The sequence below is a fragment of the Prenolepis imparis genome, unplaced genomic scaffold (assembly GCF_030444845.1).
Source record: "Prenolepis imparis isolate NDT839.2.m4 unplaced genomic scaffold, iyPreImpa1.0 SCAF_4, whole genome shotgun sequence".
Classification (NCBI taxonomy): domain Eukaryota; kingdom Metazoa; phylum Arthropoda; class Insecta; order Hymenoptera; family Formicidae; genus Prenolepis; species Prenolepis imparis.
The window spans coordinates 14,618,278-14,639,704 of record NW_028141162.1 but is presented as its reverse complement, the minus strand read 5'-3'; the positions used below and the strand labels follow the sequence as shown (position 1 = coordinate 14,639,704).

Sequence of the window (21,427 nt, the reverse complement as noted above, 5' to 3'; positions counted from 1 at the left end):
GTATATTTTTCGTGTCAAAATAATGCTTTATATTCAACTCTCACTAGTTTATGCAAACGAACGTAAAGAACAAAGTGTGCAGGCTCGAATATTTATCTTTCTTATTCCATTTTTTTACATTCCCCGTTTTTGCATATCGCATATCGGTTTATATATTTGAAAGTATCAAAGGTGTTCATTAATGCTCACATTAATAACGCAATTTATATGTAAAATCTCGAAGGAACATATCAAAGGCAAACAAAATTCTTTCGCGAGTTACACACGCTTCTCTGCTTTACGTTCATTAGTATCATCGCAAAGATGAATCGATACGTTCATTTATTCACGATACGAAAAAAGAATCCTCATTTTCGAAAGGCAATGTTTGGATTTAATCTCGGCGCTTGAAGAGCTGATTTACGCAAAAATATATTATCTTTTGAATAACTAGCAATATGGATTAGCATGCGAGTTTAAAATTGCAATTTTAAAAATATTGCTAAGGAGCTTTTATGACAGTGTATATATATATATATATATATATATAAATTTTTGAATTAAATATTTATCAAATTATAAACTTGTGAATGAATTTTTTAACAGTTGGACTTTTATCTCCATTTTTATCTAATCTAATCTTGCTTTCAAATGATCAAGTGCTTTAATAATGATTATGCATATACAACAGGCACATGTATTAATAGAATATGAAATGAAATGAAAAAGAGAGATAATAATTATATTATTTTAATTTTAACAAACTTCTTACGCCTTTTATCTCAACCTGCTCTTGTCAAATATTACGTCTTTTAATAATACCGTCGAAGCGCCCGCGGTCGTGAAAACAATATTTTCATTTAGCATAGAAAACTTGAATTATTCAACCCGCGCACACAGTTGACAAGCTACAATCTCTCACTAACTCGATTCCGTATTAACTCGAAATGGAGTTTCTGTCTCTGAGTTTACCGCGACGTAAGGCTGTTCAGTTCTAAGCCAGTGTACGCACGCACGTTCGCATATCCCGTGTCCCCCGTTCCCTCTTCCGCGTGCAATAATATTCCATTTGCGCGTACAACGATTATGCGAGCGCAGACAATCAACGCGCACGCAGCCTCCTCTCCCGCGGGCGATTATCCCCCGTGCTTCGCTACGTGGACCACATCCTACCCCATCATCCGGGGATTCTCATTCGCGCGTATCTCCTCGCGCCGCAATAACAGCCCTGGCCGCGTGGCGCAGGATAATAATAAGGATGGATAAATTCCCCAAGGGTGTGTGAGCGAGTGCGTCGAGAATCGCGCAAGGCTCTCATCACCGGCGGAAATTAATTAGAGACAGACTACTGAGAAATCTGACAGTCGGTTGAATGTTACATGGCTTTGCGTTACGTAAATCCTACATCCATCCGCGGCAGGAGAAAGAAAACGCTGGTAGCAGGGAAAGTTTCTTTCGCAAATAATCTCTCGAAAACGAGAGCGCAAGCTGCGCCGTTTGGATTTGACAGAAAAAAGAGATAGAGAGAGAAAGAGAGAGATTATTATTCTTTCGGAGTAGTTTTATTTCGTTGTTTTAACATATGCGCGGAAGCACCGACGTGGAGCGAAGATTGAAATTGACGGGAACATTCGCCGATTCTGAACGCGCAGAGACGTTAACGCTCTGATGACATAACGATATCGTTGGTTGACTTAAGGTAATAGTCTGTATATGTATCGCGACATGATGGGGAACGTATTACGTACGCGCTTATTGGCACTGACATTTGGCCTACACGAGAAACGAGATAACCGAGAAATCCATCGAAATTACATTACCAATTTAATTAAGAGGAATTATTTGCATATAATGGCCACATATTTATTTGAGAAAATTAATAATTACTAGATCACGATATGTAGTATAAATCAGCATAATCTATAAATAATGTTATTTCCGCTTTAAATATTCCTATAAAAATTACGAAACAATTTGTAAAAGATGCAACAAAAAGAGATAGTGCAAGGAAAGAAATAGCGAGGCATTTCGCGACCCAACCTTCCTCTTGGCAAGATTAAATTTTGTCGTAGAGAAAACGGCGGCGCATATCCTATACAGCCGCGCGTTCGATGACAGAATCGTCGAGCCCGTAGATTGCGAGCAACGAAAGAGAAACGGCGCGGTAACGTAAGATTGCCGGCGCTCCAGTAATTTCGCGGGATTAATATTTAATATCCGGAAGGGCCACGAGAAGGGAGGCCAAACGAGGGCGAGTATTTTCCCTCCCTTTCCTATCTCCCTCTTTCAGCTGATCACAGATCAGATTCTTGTATCTCTCTTCCTGCTCCCGCACCGTTGATCCCTCTCTCATCGAGGACTTTATCTCCGACGAGAACTGACATGTGCATCCCTAATTCCGCTGCGATCACCTCGGGCTGGCGCAACCCTTGACCCATCATTCTCGACGGTACTCCGGAAGAAATAATGAGAGACAGTCCTGGCGACTTTTCATTTCGTCGCCGGATTTTCCGATGAAAAACAAAGTCGCAGGCATCCGTTTCGTGTGTGTTACCGCAATGTGGCAACTTTTTCATCCGACTGTTACTGAACATTATTGCGACGGATATTGAAGCGCGACTGAAATATTGGCGCAATGTACGATTTCCGCGGCTTAGTCGTGAAAAGTACGCGCGTATCGACCGAGATATTTATACATATATCACAGTTAGACGATAATGTTTTTATATAATTTCTGACTTTCATTAATCTTGAATAATGAAGAAAATCTTAGAATACTTCGTTGAGTGTATATGGCTTGCAAAATCTGGTTAAAATCTAAAGTAAGTTCATAAATTATTTTATGAATAAGTCAGTTTTAATTAAATTATTAAAGATTACACTGAAATCAAATATAACTTCTCTCATTAAGAGAGATGAAAAGTATTTCTAAAAAAATATTAAAATTATTCATTCAAATTTATTAATTATATTTGCTTTAAATATTCAAGTATTATATTTTTCTACGTATTTATATACGAGATGACATAAGAATTATAACAGAGACTATGTATATATAAAATCTCTAAATTAATTAGATAACTTAAGGAAGAAATTAATTAAAAGCTTTTAGAAAAAGAGACGACTCTACTTTAGTATTAAAAAATATCTATTATTTCTTGTCACAAACATAAGGGTTTTTCAAGTTCACCTACAATTTCGACTCGAAATCGATGTCGAAAAAAATCTCTGGGGAAAAAAAGAAAAATGTGCGAATTTCAGTCTCGTGTCAAAGTGTGCAAATGTCCGAGGCCGACCCTGCTCTTTGGGCTCTCTGTCCCCTCGTGTGGCTTTTGTAAAATGTTGGCAGACCGCACAGTATCGCGAGAACAAGCGTCTCTCGCTCGACTCTCTCCCTGTTTCAATTATCTAATTGAAAGCGACGGCACGCCGGTCATCCGTCCACGCCACCCCCGGCTCGTTCTTCTTCTCGCTTCCCGCACGATGCGATTCCGCCCCAGATGTAACCGATAAATCGTTTCGCACCTAGAGGCCTCTTTTTCTCTCTTTCTCGTTCTCTCTCTCTCTCTCTCTCTCTCTTTCTCTCTATCTGTGTGCCGGCCAATAACTGTTAAGGATTCCCATCTGCTTTGTTCCCGGGCACGAGTGACCGGACCAACGAAGGCAATCAAGCACCATCGGGCTTTGCTGACGCGGGTGTCCGCGGTTCCGCAATTACAACGCACGCCTCGTTATACGCGTGCGTCGCTACGGGGACGATACGTCTCTCCGCTCGCCTCGTGTGCCGTTTTCAGTGGCGTAACCATCGTAATTTTAGTGATTATTTGATAGAATCAAAGAACTCTTAAAGTTATCCTAATAATTATAATTGTCATATTTTTTAATTTTTTTTTAAATTTATTTATTATGATAAATTTTTATTTGGCGTAAAATTTTTATCAGCTTGAAAGACCGTAGTATATGATATTTTAATATATTATCATTCTGATAATAACAATTTTTAATTAACTATAAAATATGCGTTACGAATTTATTATTACTATTTTATTGTCACCATGAATTGAATTTTTCGAAATGGTGAAAGAAAAAGTTTCAATTTGCCAAGTTTAATATTATGTACGAAAATGTGTTTTGTACTTATAACATGTCATGCGTTGTAAAATTTGGCTCGTATGCTATTGTTTACGTTGGTAGCCTGTGTCATTCGCGCGACAAGAATCGAGCGGGAAAATTGTGTGCGAACCTCGTGTCATTGCATTATTTCGCAAAATATGATCGCGACAAGTATACTAAAAGCTACATTATCTAGTCATTATCCAGTCATTAACAATTTTATCTAATCATTAACTCGACTAGTATTACGAGATATATTCGGTATCAAGTTACTGATATTAGAAGTAAATTAATATTACAAATTAGTGTTAGAATTAAATTTAAATATTTAAATTAAAGTATTAACACATTTTATATATATGTATTTAGCAATATCGTATTATCTCGAAATTTCGTTTTAATAAATATTAGAGCACATTAAATGCGATCACATTTCCTGCAATGATCACAATTAGTGATTAACAATTAATGAGTGCGATTCGGAAGCAACATTTATTTATCAAAGCAGGCATTTCATGTGATTTATTCTTTTGAAATCGGAATACAGTAATTTATAATGTATAATCCAACACGTAATAATATATATATATAACTTGGATATACTTATTTTGTTACAGAGCACAATGTTAATCAAGAAACTTTGAGAAACGCCGGACAGTTTGCGCATTGTTTTGGTAAGTGATAATTTTTTTTATTTCATAATATGAAAATAATGGAATTACTTTCAGATATGCTTACTGGTATAATGAAATTATTAATTTCTTGCGGAAAATGATTATACATTTTATGATTCGAAATGAAACGATCTCAAGATCTCTATATTTCAAGAAAGATACATTATACATTATTCATTATTTAATCATAGAAACCATTTCTTTCAATTCAGACCAATTAATTTCATAAAATTCACGCAACGAGTTCACGAAGTGTAAAATATAAATCAATGTAATAATTTTATCATATTAAAATTAATAACTATTATTTTAATATTTTGATAACATTTAAATGAATACTTATCATTTTTTTAATGACTTTATAATAATATTATTTTTTATTATATATCGTAAAAAAATAGTAGATCTTATACATTTTTCATGAAATTGATTTTTACTCCTAAAGGAATAATTGTGCATTATATTAAAAATTTTAGAAGTTATGAAAAAATATATATTAAAAAATAAAAATGAGAATATATGTATATTGAAATTAAAATTTATAAACTAGAGAAGCTTTCAACTACTTACTACATCGAGAAAAATTTCTTTTTTTATTATGATGTGTACACTTATGTTTGTAAAGCCAAAATAACCCTATCTGACACTTATATCATTGTCCCCGAGAAAAGAATGGACAGTTTTGTACTATTCCTGAAAGCCTAAGAGCTAGCATAAAAATTCGCGTCAGGCCACGTTGGCTGTAACAAGAAGACGACGGTCGGGACCGTAATCAAGAAACTCCTAGAGAAACGCCGGGCACTTCGCGAGTCGGCTCACATTAGATACTTTTCTCCTAAACTCGCTGAAAGCGGAGCTCGGCCACGAAACGAGAGACAGCTCTTTCTCTTGGCTCGTCCGTCGAGCCCGCAAACGAAACGGAGATGGAGGCGAAACGGTAGTCCATGCAAACGGATGCCGCATACGTACTTTAGCGGGGAAGAGGAAGTATACGTTTTGCTTAGTGTTTTAACGGACAGTACGAAACCCCGACGTTTTCGTGACGTCGACTAAAATAATCTGCCCGCTCGATTCGCGAGGGAGGTCCTGCGGTGCTTCCGAGATTAGATTTGTTACTCGTGTACTCGAGAGAGAGAATTCCTTTTTCGCGAGAACAGTGTTGACGCGATAAAACTGATTTTTATTAAATTCGTCTCTCCGCGATATAATTCCGCTTCGACGGCAAGATTTATCTTTTTATAGACAAAGAATATTTCCGTTCTGTTATTTTTTTCTGGACAGAACGCGCGCCAGGACGAAGAGTAAAGTCTCTTGAATCCTGAATTTGAAGAGACTGTGATGAAGTAAATTTAATATTAAATTATGAAATATGTAAAAAAGAAAATAAATAGAATTTACAAATATAGCATAAAATGCCATTTTATATTGTCAAGATATTAAATTTATCTCTTCTATTGATAATTTAACATAAAAATTATGAAAATTTAAAGATGTATGGTTCTTTGGTAAAAATATAAATTTAATTGTGTCAAGTTGAAAATTATTTAATTATTATAATATATAAATTCAAAAATTAAGTCGCAAGATATCACATATGAGATTTGCGATATCATTTATAGTGTGAAAATGTTATTTTAGTTGTAATAAATTAAATCTAAATTTAAATTTTTAATAAAATCGAATAGTTGTAATACAATCTACGCAAACAAATGAAATAAACAAGGCCGAAATGTCGAATACTTGACGCAAGACAAAAATTGGCATCGTTAATAGATTTCTTATTATCTTATACAGTCGTGAAAATTTAATGACATCATTAATAAAATATATTAAATAAACATATAGTAATAATTTGATATCGTATTTATCTGAAAATTCAAAAGAACGCACGATTTATTGCGATAATTTTTATTTAATCAATAATATATACTATATATTTTTCTCAGAGAGCATTTCACAACTTCCAGCAAAATTGGAGATATGTGAGAAGTAAAAATGAAAAAGAAAAAAAAAAGAACCGATTCAGCCGTTATATGATAGCAACCGGAGATCGTGGAAAAATCGATAGTTTATATGCACTCGGGTCGCACGGATTGTAATCGTTAAATGTGAACAACGATTCGCTGTTCCTTCCTATAAATCCCGAGCACCATTTGCAGTAAAGAATCACACGGCTGTCGACGAGCAAATGTTTACGAGCCTGTGTACTTGTATCGGGTGCCAATTTCGTGACGCATGGAACCGATTTCGTAACGGATTAACCCACTTTAAATCGCTCGCGCCTTTATATTATTCCTATTATAAATCTCTATCACAATCGCGCACAAAAATGAATATTGCGTTTATTACGTTACGGCTGTCACGTCACGCTTTTCATTTTTCGTCGCGCACACAAACATTGGAATTTTCTATTAACAATTTATTTCATTATCCACTAAAGACCGTTTCATGAATATATAAAATATATGGAATATATATTCATGGAACAAATATGGAACTATATATGGAATATATCACGAAATAAATTGAGAGTATGAATAGATTACACACAAATAACAAATAAAGACATAGATTATAATTATAAGCTTCTTTGTATTGTAATTCTATAAATTTCATTTATATTGTAATTATATTTTTATTTCAATTCATATATAAATTCTCTAAAATTACATAACATAATTTTCCTTTATTTGAATAATTATAATAGCTATACTATATTTAGGAGAGAAAGATAAGATTAAATATATAATAATAATTTAATAATTATTTAATAAGAAGACAAAGATAAGATAGATTTCTTAGATAAATCTGTAGCAGTTATGTCAATCTCTTTTAAGCTTGCTTCATTAAATTTTCAATCAAATTATTTTAGTAACTCTAGCAAAATACATTAAAATCTCAATTTTTATCCATTCATGATTTTCCTAGTAAATTGTAAATCCCTTTGTTATTTTTAAACTCGGTCAACATTTTGCAAAATCTACAATTGTAGTGGTTAATATAAAAACCAATATTCGATGTGTGTATATGTAATCTAGTTGCATCAATTGTAATCACGCTAGTGCATTAAAGAATCGCGTTGAAAGTAAACAACGAGTTCTCTTTTTTTCTCTCGATAAATCGCTAGTTCGATTGGTAATAAACCGTGGGACATGGTTGTTTGCATGCAAAAATCGCGCGTATCGTCCATGTAACGGGTGCAACTTGTTTCAAGCGCGTTTCGAATGAATTCCTTCAGAACAGACGTTCGCGAACAACCCCTCGCAAGACTCTCGCATATCCATTATCATATATTATTGCAAATGCGCTGTAATAAATAATTGATAATTTTTGCATATAATTTTTCTTTATTTAGAAGCTATATAACGAAGAACGCTTATATAATAAAACTTTACGAACTTGCAATTCCAATTGAAACTAACATATCGCGCCGGTTCAATGAAAAAAAAAAAAAAAATATTTTACGAATCGCCAAATTTTTCATCGCATCATCGCTTTTTTTCCCATTTTACCCCTGACGCCTCCGTCTCATGCATATTCCGGCGAAATCAGCCGCGCAGCGGGAAATGTGAATTCGAGAGCGAGTTATTTTCAACGTGATATTTTAACGGGGTTTCGCCGGGGACAGACAAGCCGTAAAAAGTTAGTAAGGCATGAAACAAGAGATAAGAATAGCAAAAGAGCCAGCATCACGGTGCCGCACTCTGCGAGAGAAGTGAGCAGCGCAAAAATACGTAGTTCCTCTGAAGCAAAATATCATCGTTTAAAAATCATGTTTAAAAACGTAATCGTATAGAAGTTCTGGAAAAGCACGTACTCGTTATGCGCATATCACCGCGAGGATATCCGCGTGTAATTTTCATCGACGTACTATTTCGGCGCAACCAACGTGTCTGATTTGAGGTGAGAAAATCGACTCTCGGAATAACGATCTTAACAGTGCCACACAGTTGAAAAATTTCTGTTAAATTTAACAGATATCACCTGTCCCAAACGGTCCACAGAAATTTTTGTGTTAATTTAACATAATACGGATATGTTAAATGATGACACGAATACTGTGTTAATATTTTAACACAAAATAAATGCAAACTCCAATTAATTTGAAATAAATTTTATGTAAAATTAATATAATTTTAATGTAAAAATTAACTAAAAAAAATGGTTAATTTTACCCGTGTGGAAAATAAAAATCATCAGTATCCTACAACTGTCTAGTTATATTAGCTAATAATCATATCGAATTGTAATGCTTGTGGTTAATTATTAATATATTGATATTATATTTTTTTACTTTACCTTTGCAATCGCTGAAAAATCTCGGTACCTTCGAAGATTCGATCCTGGAATCTTCACATTATGATCTGTGCGCGTTATTCACTGCGTTAAATTCGAATTGATACATTCAGTAAATTTGTTACTTATATAAAAAGTTTAAATAGTATACAAAATGATTTTCATTTTTAATTAAAGTTTTTTGCTAGACAAGTATGGGGTGATAATTAGATAAGTTTTAAATAACGCCATCTATAACTCAGAATAACTAGATAATATATAGGTAGAAATTGGATATGTATTATGAGAAACATGATTTTTTTTTACTTAAAACTGACTAGTATTTAGCTAGTAGCTGTCTAATAACTATATAATTTTTGTAGTTGAATACAATATCATGATTAACTCCAAATAACTATGTAATCACTGACTAAGCATTTAAAGTATGACATACATCGAAAAATCTGGCAAGTGATAATAATATTATACTAGCTAGATATTCAATATAGTTTAGAATAGCTAGCCACAAGCATTTGCCTCAGTTTCGTGAGACAATTTTCCACACGGGTACATTTTATCATCCCCACTTATATTATAAATTATAAAATAAAATAAACATTTTTTTTCTGTAAATTTTAACAAATAAATCTTGTTACTAATAATACGGAACATATTTATTGTGTAATATTAAAAATAGATGCACAGTGTGTTATTTTGACATTTTTTTCAGTTGTTCTGATAATTTAACAATTGAGTTTAATTAACAGAACAGCAATATGTTAAATTAACACATGAATGTGTTAAATATTTAACAGAAAAATTTTAACGGGCATTTTTTTAACAAGGAAACACAAATTTTTCAACTGTGCACGTTCGTTCGCGATAATTTGACCCGTCGATAAATTCAATTTTGTCATTATAACGACTTTAACGTTCGGACATTGCTCAGAATTTCGGTTAAAAAGACTGGAACAAATTTGGGACGAGCTAACTTACTTTACTCCAGCTCCAGCTATTTTTCAATCTGGAATATATAATCGCGCGACTTAAATATATGTAAAATAATATGTACAAATATATGTAAAATATTTAAACACTTGTTTAAAAAATTTTAATTACGAAGAAACACATTTGTTTTCGAGTTTTATAACGAACTATTAATAATTTCGTACGTAAATTTGCTTAATATGAGTCATTTACATATTTTGAAAATGTATAATCTAGTTTCGCCTCTCCGAAGTGACCATGCTGGTTTATGCTCGTATCTGATTGAAATTCATAATGTTCCTAGAACTGCTTACGCCATCATTATAAAATAAATATTTGTATAACACGAGTGGTTAATAGCTCATTGAGCGAATGATTTATAAAGTATATAAGGTTTTCGTATGAGAGAACATTTAATGTTTAATATTCAAGTTTCATTCGCCCCCTTCTCTCCTCCGACACGAAGTATTTGCTAAAACCTCAAAATGCCTGGCAATGTCCGCGGCAATACCTGCAATTCCCGCAAACTTGTTTCCGGGCCACCCAGTGCACTCGGCGGGCGCACGCAGGAAATGTCGAATGCAATTCGAGAATTGCGCTTGTGAAAAAAAGCTCGCCGGCGAATATTTGCGAAGCGCGTTTCCGTGTGCTTTTACGGTGATCAGCCCCGGCTTTCGCCGTGTCGCGTCGGGATGAAAAGCCGCGGTGTTAACTCTTTGCGTATTCGGGATAGGACACATCTGACCCGTGCACTTCCTCCTCGTAAAAAAAAATTCTTTTTTTTTATTTCATGTTATTTTAATCGCATGTACATTTTCCCAAATCTAATGGCATATAGATTTGCCCGGCAGAAAACGGCAGATATAAATCCAAAAAATAAATGGTAATAAAAAAACGAATTTTTGCACACATTTTTGAAAATTTTAATAGAGATATGAGTCGCGTCTCCCACAATGAGTTAAACGCACGTCAGTCACGCAAGTTGGAATTACAGCCGAGGTGTAAGATCGACGATGTATGTATGTATCCGAAACACTTCATGAGAAGCGGCAAACTTTGCCTTCCGTCTAAGCGACTCTCTCGCGACGCGTGACGCTCTCAACTTTCGCCGTCGGTGTCGGTTTAGCACACTTAGGGCGGCGCCCCGTCTAATTGGCGGGGAAATACCAAATTCCTTGCTTCCGAGCTCATTTGCAGAAATGGCGTTTTGCCCGCAATTACCGTAGTCTCGTTTTCATGCGTGCGTAATCCGTCATAGTTACTTTTGGATGCATGAAACGTGCACCGGTATTACACCATAATTCGCAGCTGCAATCGAACGAGGCTGCACATATTCATTCGGCTCGATTCTCAATGTATTTGCGAATAAATAAACGAATAAACCGATGCATCATAAAATATTATTTTTTCACGTCTTTTATTTTCTTCGAAGCATTTATGATAACGGCTCTCTCTATGCTAATAATTTAATCTTTATAATTTTTTACGTGGTATTTAAGCCTTGATTATGAAGAACGCATTTTATTTTTATGTTCATCTCGCAATCGTAGATAAAAAAATTGAAATATCGAACAATAATAAACCAACGTGAATCTCTATGCATTATGCATATATCTTGTTATTGATCACGACTTGTAACCTATTCTTTTAATATTACCATCCTCTTTTGCGATTCCCTTGTAGTTATGTTGAATTTTCTGATAAAAATAATATATCTCCTAATATTTCTGCTGCCATATGTATAATTTGACACATAATTTCCCACATAATTTTATGCATTACAAACGTCTGTCAAAGTATTAATCGATTAGATCGATCCGTCGCGTCTGCGGATACCCACTATATAAAAAAATACAAAGGACGTGGATAACTGCAATCTGCAACTGTAGTTCTTTTGAAGTAATCTAATCACAAAACGATTAATTAATTAATTAATTGCGATGCTGATTTGTAATAACGCGATAATTAATATTAATTGCCATATCTCCGCAATAGAACTCTAATTTGCTGTTTTTGTCAAAATTCACTATGTAATAATTATCAAGCTCTCAAAGCCGCATGCCCATAATGTTGCACGATCGTTTTATGTAATATCCCGAAACCTAATTCATAGAACATTCAATATGTCCAAACCGCTAATTGATTTCAAGTTTTCAGCAGCACTTATGCATATAGTGTCATCTTCATATTAAATCAATAAGACATTACACAATCACATTTAGAGTTAAAAAAAATTAATTTATTTTATTTAAAATATATATATGTAGAAAAGTAAAAAAAGTGTAAAAAAGTAACACTTAAAAAGTACAAAGGAAAGTAATCTAATATTAAAAATTAAATATATATATCTGAGATATTAATAATGAAAATTATAATTAAAAAGATCAATTACATTTTCTCGCTGAAAAAAATGGACTCGAAATTGCGCGAATATATAATATTGCAAGTTTTGCCTCACTATCACAGAGAAAGAGAGAAAGAGAGATATCCTGCATAGAATCCTCAGGATACACAATCGCCGGATAGATACAAAACAGCTCATCCGCGGAACCAGTTTCATTTCCTTACTCATTTCACGCAATTTCGAATAATGAAATTAGCAAGTACCTGCGCTTGAGTTTTGTTTTCGCGACGGTGACACGTTACCTCGTTTCGTTACTCGAACCAATTATGCCGCACTTCTTGAGACGCTAATCACGAGAAAGTTGGCACAAGTGCCCGTTATCAACATCGGACGAGCGTTGCAGCAAGACGTGCGATAGAAGTTTCCGCGCATCATTATAGCGGGGCATCATTATCGCGAAATGCAATTTGCCGTTATGCCTTTTAGCGTCTCTCGTGAGCGCGCCAGAGAGAGGATACGATCGCGAAAATTTTATTCAGTATATTAAAAGCGCGACCTCCTCCACACGCCTCCCCGATAATGCCCGCACCTATAACTATAACGTGACATGTGCGATATGCATAATCCCATCATTTTAATAGCCGCGCCGTCACCTTCATTTCGTTCATTGTGACGCGAATCGGTCAGCACCCCATCATATTTCCCGTCCCTTTCCGTTTCCCCGTTTCCGTCCCACGATACCCTGATAAATACATTAGAGCATACGTGCCTGAAATGAATATTTAGTGGCGACAAAATGCGCTTATAGATGAAAATGTTATTTTGGAGCCGTAAATCGATTAAATTTTGCAGCCTGTTAATTAATGCGCGAAGATTAATATCGAGGTCGCTGAAGCGAAACTTATACATATCTGTTTTGTCAAATGGCGAGATTACATTTCTTTGAAAATATAAATAAAATCTAATTATATTTCATCAATCTCAGTCTGAGATCAATGGAGAACAGACGTGTTTTTCTCTTCGTCTTTCTGTTTGTTCCTACTTATTGTTAAATTCAATCTTTCACTCTGATTTATTGGATCGCATAAAATTGCATATCCAGTCAGGCATTTTAAAAACAATTTTTTAAATGAGAAATTGCACGTACTTCCGTACAGTAAAAAATCAGATAAGCTTGTTGACAAACTAATTCTCTGACAGCGTGAATTTTTTTTTCGTATATCTCTTAGCTCTTTTAAACGTGCATTAACTAATTGTTAAGTTTTTACATCCTAATGTCCATTTTTTTACTGTAATTTGAAAAATTCTCAAATTTTTTAACATTTATCTATGTCGTTGCTGATGTTAATAATTGTAACAAATACACTATATTGCATCAAAGAAATCTCTCCTCTCTTTTTCCCATTTATACATATAAATAAAAAAATTAATAAATTTGCCTTAATTTATAATTTATAAACAAAGATATATAAATAATTGTTTCCTGACGTTTCTCTCTCTCTCTCTGGAAAATTGCAAAAGAAGTAATCAAAATACAAATGCAAATGTGAACAAATAAAATCAATTTTTTATAAAAAAAGATTTGGAAATACAATCTTTCGATAGTACTTTTTATCTATGTCAGCTATATTAAAACTATTAAAACTATCCATTTTTATTTTGTATTTGTAACATGGTTGTTTTAATCTTTTAATCTTGATGAATAATGTCTCAGTTATTCAATATTCTTACACATTGCAAAAGAAATCGTTTAATATTTTGACAGCGTAGAAGCTATATATATATGAATATATATACATATGTATATAATATCTCCCTTCCCCTCCCTCTCAAGATAGTTAAGCGGCATCATCCGAGCGTTCATCGCGCTCCAAAAAAGCGTCGTCTCATCCGGGACACGTGTTTCTAATATCTCAAACTCTCTGACCCTCGCGTCTTAAGCAGATATATTTATATATCTAGAATGTTTTATTATATTGCTCGACTCGTCTTGAGCATTATATCCTTGGTCCTAGTGTAAGTTTACGATGTCTTTTTCGTCTGCTTCTCAGCATCTCTTACAAGGACGAATCGATATGGAAACTAGCGAAACCTGAGCTTCATATCTTTCAATCGTCAACAAGATAATCGTATTCGGAAATATCCGAAAATATTTTCAAATTTATTAAAATTATCACATTGAGAAGGATATACATACACTTAAAAATAATCATTTTAATCTTAACATAAATGACATGAACTTAATATCAATAAATAATAATTTTAAAAATATTATATTAACTTTAATTTATAATAATATACAAATTACATATATACACACATATATATTTTTTATTTGTCAATTTTATATATCAATTTAATATATTTTTCTATGTAAACACTGTATGGAATGCTGTGCTTTATTGTGTCATTAATAACTTTTTTTAAAATAAGAGTTAATGTCCTTTCTCGTTATACTCTCTCCTGTTGGAAATCTCTCTCCTCGGATATTGTTATTAATTTCCGGTCTCGAAAATGTAAAGCATCCGTTAATAGCACACCGCCATTATATAACACGCGCATTATATAATTCCCTCTAAAGCCGGGTACTCACTATGGCCTGCAACGTGCAACGCAACGGTTACTGTAACCTAATGAGTACGTCTTAAACTCGAGTTTAACAATACTCTTTAGGTTACAGCAACCGTTGCATTGCACGTTGCAGGCCATAGTGAGTACCCGGCTTAATATTTCGTACAATTATTTTAATCGAAAATATAATCAAAAAGTTAAATCACAATTCTTTGCTTCAATCATTTGATAGCGGGAAATGTAGCAAAAGTAATAATGATATAAAGTCAATCTGCGTAAAGAGAGAGGAAGGAGAACCATCTTGGCGATGGTTGATATGAACGCATTAGCGACAATCACACAATCGAGACACGTGAGAGTTTGAGAGGTTGGCGAATAGAGAGAGGAAACTGCGACATATATCGGATATCGCAATCGTGAACGGGATCTTTACGAGGGCTCGACTTTCTCCATGAGATCGGGTCACGATTAGGACATTGTCGCCCGCCCTTCTTTGATGTCCCCGGAGAGCGAGCGAGCCAGCCGCCCCACGTAAAAGAGTTGGAATCAAAACGAGGAGCGAGGAAAGTGTTGAGAAGAAAGAGGGAAACGTGTTGAAAAATGTACAAGCAGTGAAGAAATTCGTGGAGCGAAAAGGGGAGGAGAGAGAGAGAAGGGAAACGGGGAATGGATGGAGACTTTTCGAGACCGGAAACTAATAACAATATCCGGGAATTCCCAGCAGGAGTATAACCGAGCGAGAAGGAACATTAACTTTTATTTTAAAAATGATTAGTTATTAACGATAGTAAGCAGCGCATATTTCATACATTTTACATGGAAAATTATTAGAAACATGATTAAATAAAAAAAATGTATATGAATTAATATATAAATTTTCTTTTAAAAACATGATCCAGTATCTATTGGTATTTATTTCGAATCATTCGTAAGATTAAAATAAACATTTTTATGTGTGTGCATTATAATATCTCCTACTCAATGCAAAATAACTTTAATAATTTTAATTGACGAAGATTTTTTTAACATAATTATTCTATTGCTTTTATCGACGATTGAAGAGTGTGAAGATCAAATTTTACTAATTTCTATTTCGATTTATCCCTACGAGACACGCTGAGAAAAAGACGAGACGCGCTTCGTCAATAATTATGTTCGTAAAATAAATTCCTTATAAAATTATTATTAAGAAACAAAATTTTTTTTATTACTCTTATCTGATGTGCACCTCATGTTTTTACGAGCGTTAGATTGTTAAATAAGCATGCAAAAGCAGTGATAAAAGAGCAGAGATAGTAGAGGCTGAGGAGAGTTTATTAATTAATAATTATAAATATATTTTTTTTGTAATTACATATTCAATATTATATAGCATTTTACGTTATATATAGTTCATCCGATGCAATGAAAGATTGACAGCCCCGCCTCACCGTTTCGCTTGTTGTCGAGTTATTCCCTTCCGCATCTCCCCTAGCCACCCTACGATCCAGTGTATAATGGATCACGGAATCGCGGATCGCGCGCGACCCTTCCCTAGAATATCAGCGAGAGAATATCAGTGAGCATCCAAATCGCGTCTTAATCTACTCGAGGAAACGTCAGGAGCTCTCGCTCTCGGCACCGAGCTCTCGAGCTTATAGGACGGAGAACGGTAGTTAGTACTAGTTAGGAATCCATCGAGAGGAAGAGAGAGATAGACAGAAGGCGGGTTCTTCATCCGCGGGGACTAAGCCGGGGTTTGATCCCTCACACGTAAAACTAAGTCTCGAAATAATTCAATAACAACATTAGTAGCAAGCTACGCCCCCGCTCCCCTTCGATAGGGACGGAACGTGCCATATTCGTGTTTCCCTCGTGTATATAAGCCAGCCTAGAATTCGGATCCTGCGCGAAGAGGTGAATTAGTGCCAGCCGTTCCCCATCGGTCCATCCTCTTCCTTCTCCCCCTCTCTCTCGACTCTGCGAGATGGATCTGATGCTAATGCCAGCCGACTAATTGCATCCTCGTATAGCGTAACCTCGACGAGCAATGCAACGCGACGCTCATTCCCTTCGAGAAGAGTCCCGGTGATCAAAGATCACGTCGTTCTTCTTACAGGATGGTCGGAAATACGAGACCTTAATTTTAATGACAGATTCTTGGGGCAATTTGCAATCTATTCTTCTCTCTCTTGATTGAAAAATTATGATGTTGATAATTGTCGAGTTGAATGAACTCATTAAGAATAAACGAATTCTTGTGCGCGCAGATTCAGCATTCGAGTTATAATGAAGTAATTATATATCTTTCAAAATTCAATAACTTAATCTAGTAAATTAATTTGTGTGAATTATAAGACAGTAAAATTAAGGATTCTTAATATAAATGGCAGAGTTTTCTTGGGTGTCGTTCAATGCAAATAAATTACGAGGAATTTGAGGAATTTGGAACACCTTGTGTATATAGGTGACGTGTAATTTTAGGATGGAACGTTTACAATTCGCAAGGGCTGCTTATATCGGAGCGCTTGTTTCCTTGTTGCCCAAAATATCTGCACAGATTTAGATTCTTCAATGAAAGTAAAGAGCCAATTTTCTCTTAATTTTGTAAATTTATAAGATTCTTCTCAATTTTAATATTTAAAATATATAATTTAAGATAAAATATTTTAATAATTAAGACACACAATACCTTTGAAATAACATTCTTAAATTCTTAAAAAAGAAATAATATTTAAGTATTTAATATAATATTTTTCTATAATTTCCCTTCTCTCCAATATTAAATAATTTTCTATATTTATTTCGAGATAATCGACAATTTGTTTAATATGTATAACACCATATCTATAATTATTGAAATATAAAATATGAAATATAAAAGATCTTGTTTAATTATAATTAAAATATCGATTATACGTGTTACATATAGATTAGTTATTCTTTTATAATCCGCATAAACATAGTATATGGAAATGCATAGTTATGCTTGTTACACACTTTTGAAACGCGAAAATGACCAATCATCTATTACATCAAAATTGACTGCATATTAATAACACGCCCCTGCATCCTCCTCGATAATGCATCATCGCATTAATGAAAGAGAGCGTCGTTTGCATCTTCTTTTCATAATATCCATTATCGATACCCCAGACAGCAGTCGCATCGACCGTTATTAACGACCGAGGGCATTAATTTTCGCGATTCGAAAATTTTTCAGAAGCGTCGCGCCGTTTTGGAGATTGTACCCGAAATATATCGGCGCGACGTAAATGCATATCCACGTAGAAATATGAACGGTAATATGGCCAACGCGCACGAGCAATCGCACACGAGCTGGAATCGTACTGGAATCCACCGACAAATGTAAGTATATTGTCAGCCACCGCAAACCGCAATAAATCCGGGAGAGATGCCTGTAGTCTGAATTTCCACATAATACACATCCCCGAGCTATTCGCAACACGGAGAGAGAGAAAGAGAGACGTATCGGAATATATTCGTATTATAATACGTCTCTTTCCCGTCATCGCGGTATATTCACCTCGCGTTCGTCGTCTACAGAATTATTCGTATATCGATATCTCGCGCATAAATCCCGGGCTGTACGCTAGCTGCCCGACCGAGAGGATAATAAGGTCCACGGCATAATTACACGCCGAGTTAATAAGCTCTATTGAAACGTCGCACGCGCCCTTTACTAGTGAGACAAATTGTGCGGAAGGATGCTGCGTTCTAATTTAAACTCGGCGTGAAGAAATAATACAGATACGATCTAGGCGTATAAATGTTGAGAATCGTGAATAATGTTAAGATTAAAATCCGACGTAATAAATCGTCGCAGATACGATCTTCTGTACGTATAAGAAGAAAATTTCTCTTCTGAAGACGCTTTCAGGCTATTACAATTGATTCAGCGTGATGCTGTTGCTCGCCCTTATATAATTTTTCGAGGTTTTGTGTTCTCGACTTGTCAATGATAATAAAAAATATTATTAGTCATAGTAAATTAATTTCAAGCATTATTGAATATTGGAATAAAAAGTTTATTGATCTCAATCGTCGAATAATGTACGTTAGAAAATTGAATCAAGAAATATTGAGAAAATAAAAATTAAATCATAATCTTTATGACAATATTCATAGAATTATTTATTTATTCGCTATCAAAGTGATAGAAAAAACTCTTAATAAAGCTATAATTCGATTAACTTTTCAAAGCGTTGAAAAATGTTTTCTAGATTCATCAGAATGATTTCTTGTTCTCACTAAGTCTAAGCGTAGTCTAACAGATATCTCATTTGACTTCAACAACTTTCCAAGCAAAAAGGGAAAGAAGACGCCGACTAACCGCCTAATCGTGTCCTACACCCGCAGACGTACTTTTGATCCGCGCCGAGAGATTCATTCCCATAAATATCGTGGACTGGGCGGAGAGGAATAGCACATGGCCTCCGGAGCCGAGGGGCCACCGAAAAGACACACGTCCTAGGCGGCCGACATCTGGTTTCGCAGTGTGACGATAGCCTCGTTAGTCGCCATCGCTCTCGGCCTCCCGTAATCTTATTATAGGCCGCGTGCTCTCTTTCGAATTTTATTCTGTCGCTGGTGCTCGCCATATCTCGAACCACGTCTGGTCCACTTGGAACGCGCGATTTACGATCATTACGCGTTTCCGCGATGCGTTCATTTTCATCTCCGAAGCGACAACGATGATGCAGTCAATGTCTAGCAGAGACGGCAAACCCTCCCACTGGCCACTCGTAATATTAAATTTTCAAGTGCTTAACGATGCTTTCACTGATGCGCTACTCATGGCGGTATAAGTAGCACAGCAGTATATATATTAATTATGATATAATATTATGAGAGAGAGAGAGAGAAGTGGATTAAAAAATGAAGAATTTATATCCGCTATTAGTAGTTGCATACAGAAATAGATCTCGTAAGGATCTTTTGGATTAAATGTCTTGACTGTCTCTAACGCAATTTTATTTATATTATTATTAGTGTATCAATATATTTTTATTATTATCAGTATTATTATCTATTTAATTAATTCGTCAATTTATTAGTAGCATAATTTTAAAATTTAACGCTTGTATATTAAGCAGATAAAGTCTTCTCTTATTCACTACGTTGTGTGTATTGTTCTTATGGCACAAAGTGCTACGTATCTTCTTCTTTAGTTTGCTTCTGCTTCGTTAGAGAAAACTTCACAAGTACTCTCTCTCTCCCAGTTTTGACGTGGATTTTCCTTCATACGCAAGAAGTAAGGAAAATTATTTTGACCCACATCTCCTTTTGATATCAGCTTAGAAGTCAGTTTGACATAGAATTTTTCGTTGCATAAAAATAAGTAAAAATTTTTAAAAATAATTTCGTTTAAAATCTTTCATTAAAAATTCTACTCTTTCATCTATCCATATATTCTGTTCAAAGAAGCCATTCAATTATCATTGAATTTATTATGATAGTATTTCTCTCTCTTTTTCTTTTTCTCTCTCTCTCTCTACCTGAATTATTTTGACGCTTCGTGACTGTATTCATTTCGCATTACGCAAAAAAGGATCACTCTTTCTCTCTCTCAAAAAGCTTGCGATGAACGATTGCAACAAGCCGGGCAATCTGTACCGGCGGGCAAATACAATCACGGTCGGCAAAATAAAAAAAGTGTGAGAGAGAGAGAGAATGTAAAAAAAAACACAAATCAACCACGTCTACCTCGTTCAAGCGTCGAATACGAAACAACGAACGAGTCGAAGCGCACACGGACGGCGGAGTAATTAGTCCGGGGCACTTACATAATTCAAAAAGCTCGAAAAAAGGTCTCGCCGCAATTTCCCCGGCTTTTTTTTTCTCCTCTCCTTCTCCTTCTACTCGGCACCATACGAGAACACTCAATCACTGTCCCGCAAATAAAGTATTTTAATGCGCGGTCGTTAGCATGCTAATAAACGGTCGGCTTGCATAATTCTCGGCGAGAATAAAGTAGAAGATTGAAGCGGGTAGAAGGGAGGAAGAGAAGAAAGGTGAAGGGACCACGAGAGAGAGAGTCAATCCTCGGGCCCTCGGGCCCCGTCGCGATTAATTACTGCGCGGTCAGACCGTCACGGCCGATGAGAGTCATTAGTTTCTTCGGGAAATCTCAGCGCCGAAGCAGAGCCGGCCTGGAAAATCGCGGGGCCTGATGCAAACTTGAGGCAGGGATCTCTCCCATTATGATCAAAAATTTTATATATTAGAGAGTGAAAAGATCTTCATTCAAAATACGGTTACTTTAATTTGTAAACTGTACACAGAGAGAATTTTCTCTTAGAATTTACCCTCTGAAAATCATGGTAATCGTGGGACTTTCCTGGTATGGAAAGAATTTTATGAGAATTTCTTGGATTAATATTTATCACAATAAAAATAATATCTATTACTATACTATGCAGTTTAGTAAAATTAATCAAACATGTTTTATATTTTATTATGATAGATATTATTATTTTTATTG

At 35.0% G+C, this 21,427-nt stretch overlaps 1 protein-coding gene and 1 long non-coding RNA gene across 4 annotated transcripts in view; one reads left to right on the top strand and one right to left on the bottom strand.

Moving 5' to 3' along the window:
• LOC145934865 (uncharacterized) overlaps positions 1-21,427 on the bottom strand; it is a 116,593-nt gene that overhangs the window by 85,140 nt on the left and 10,026 nt on the right. The gene's annotated exons all lie outside the window — the stretch shown is intronic.
• Positions 1-21,427, top strand: part of LOC145934864 (uncharacterized) — a 128,466-nt gene that overhangs the window by 98,652 nt on the left and 8,387 nt on the right. For 2 of the 3 annotated variants that reach the window (XR_014425120.1, XR_014425119.1), the window contains exons 6-7: positions 4,710-4,766; positions 18,146-18,291. Coding sequence is in view for 1 of the 3 variants with exons in the window: in XM_083035682.1 (XP_082891808.1) it covers positions 4,710-4,766 (57 nt within the window). In the remaining 2 variants the exon portion in view is untranslated. The remainder of the gene's footprint in view (positions 1-4,709; positions 4,767-18,145; positions 18,292-21,427) is intronic. The other variant, XM_083035682.1, reaches the window with a different exon arrangement.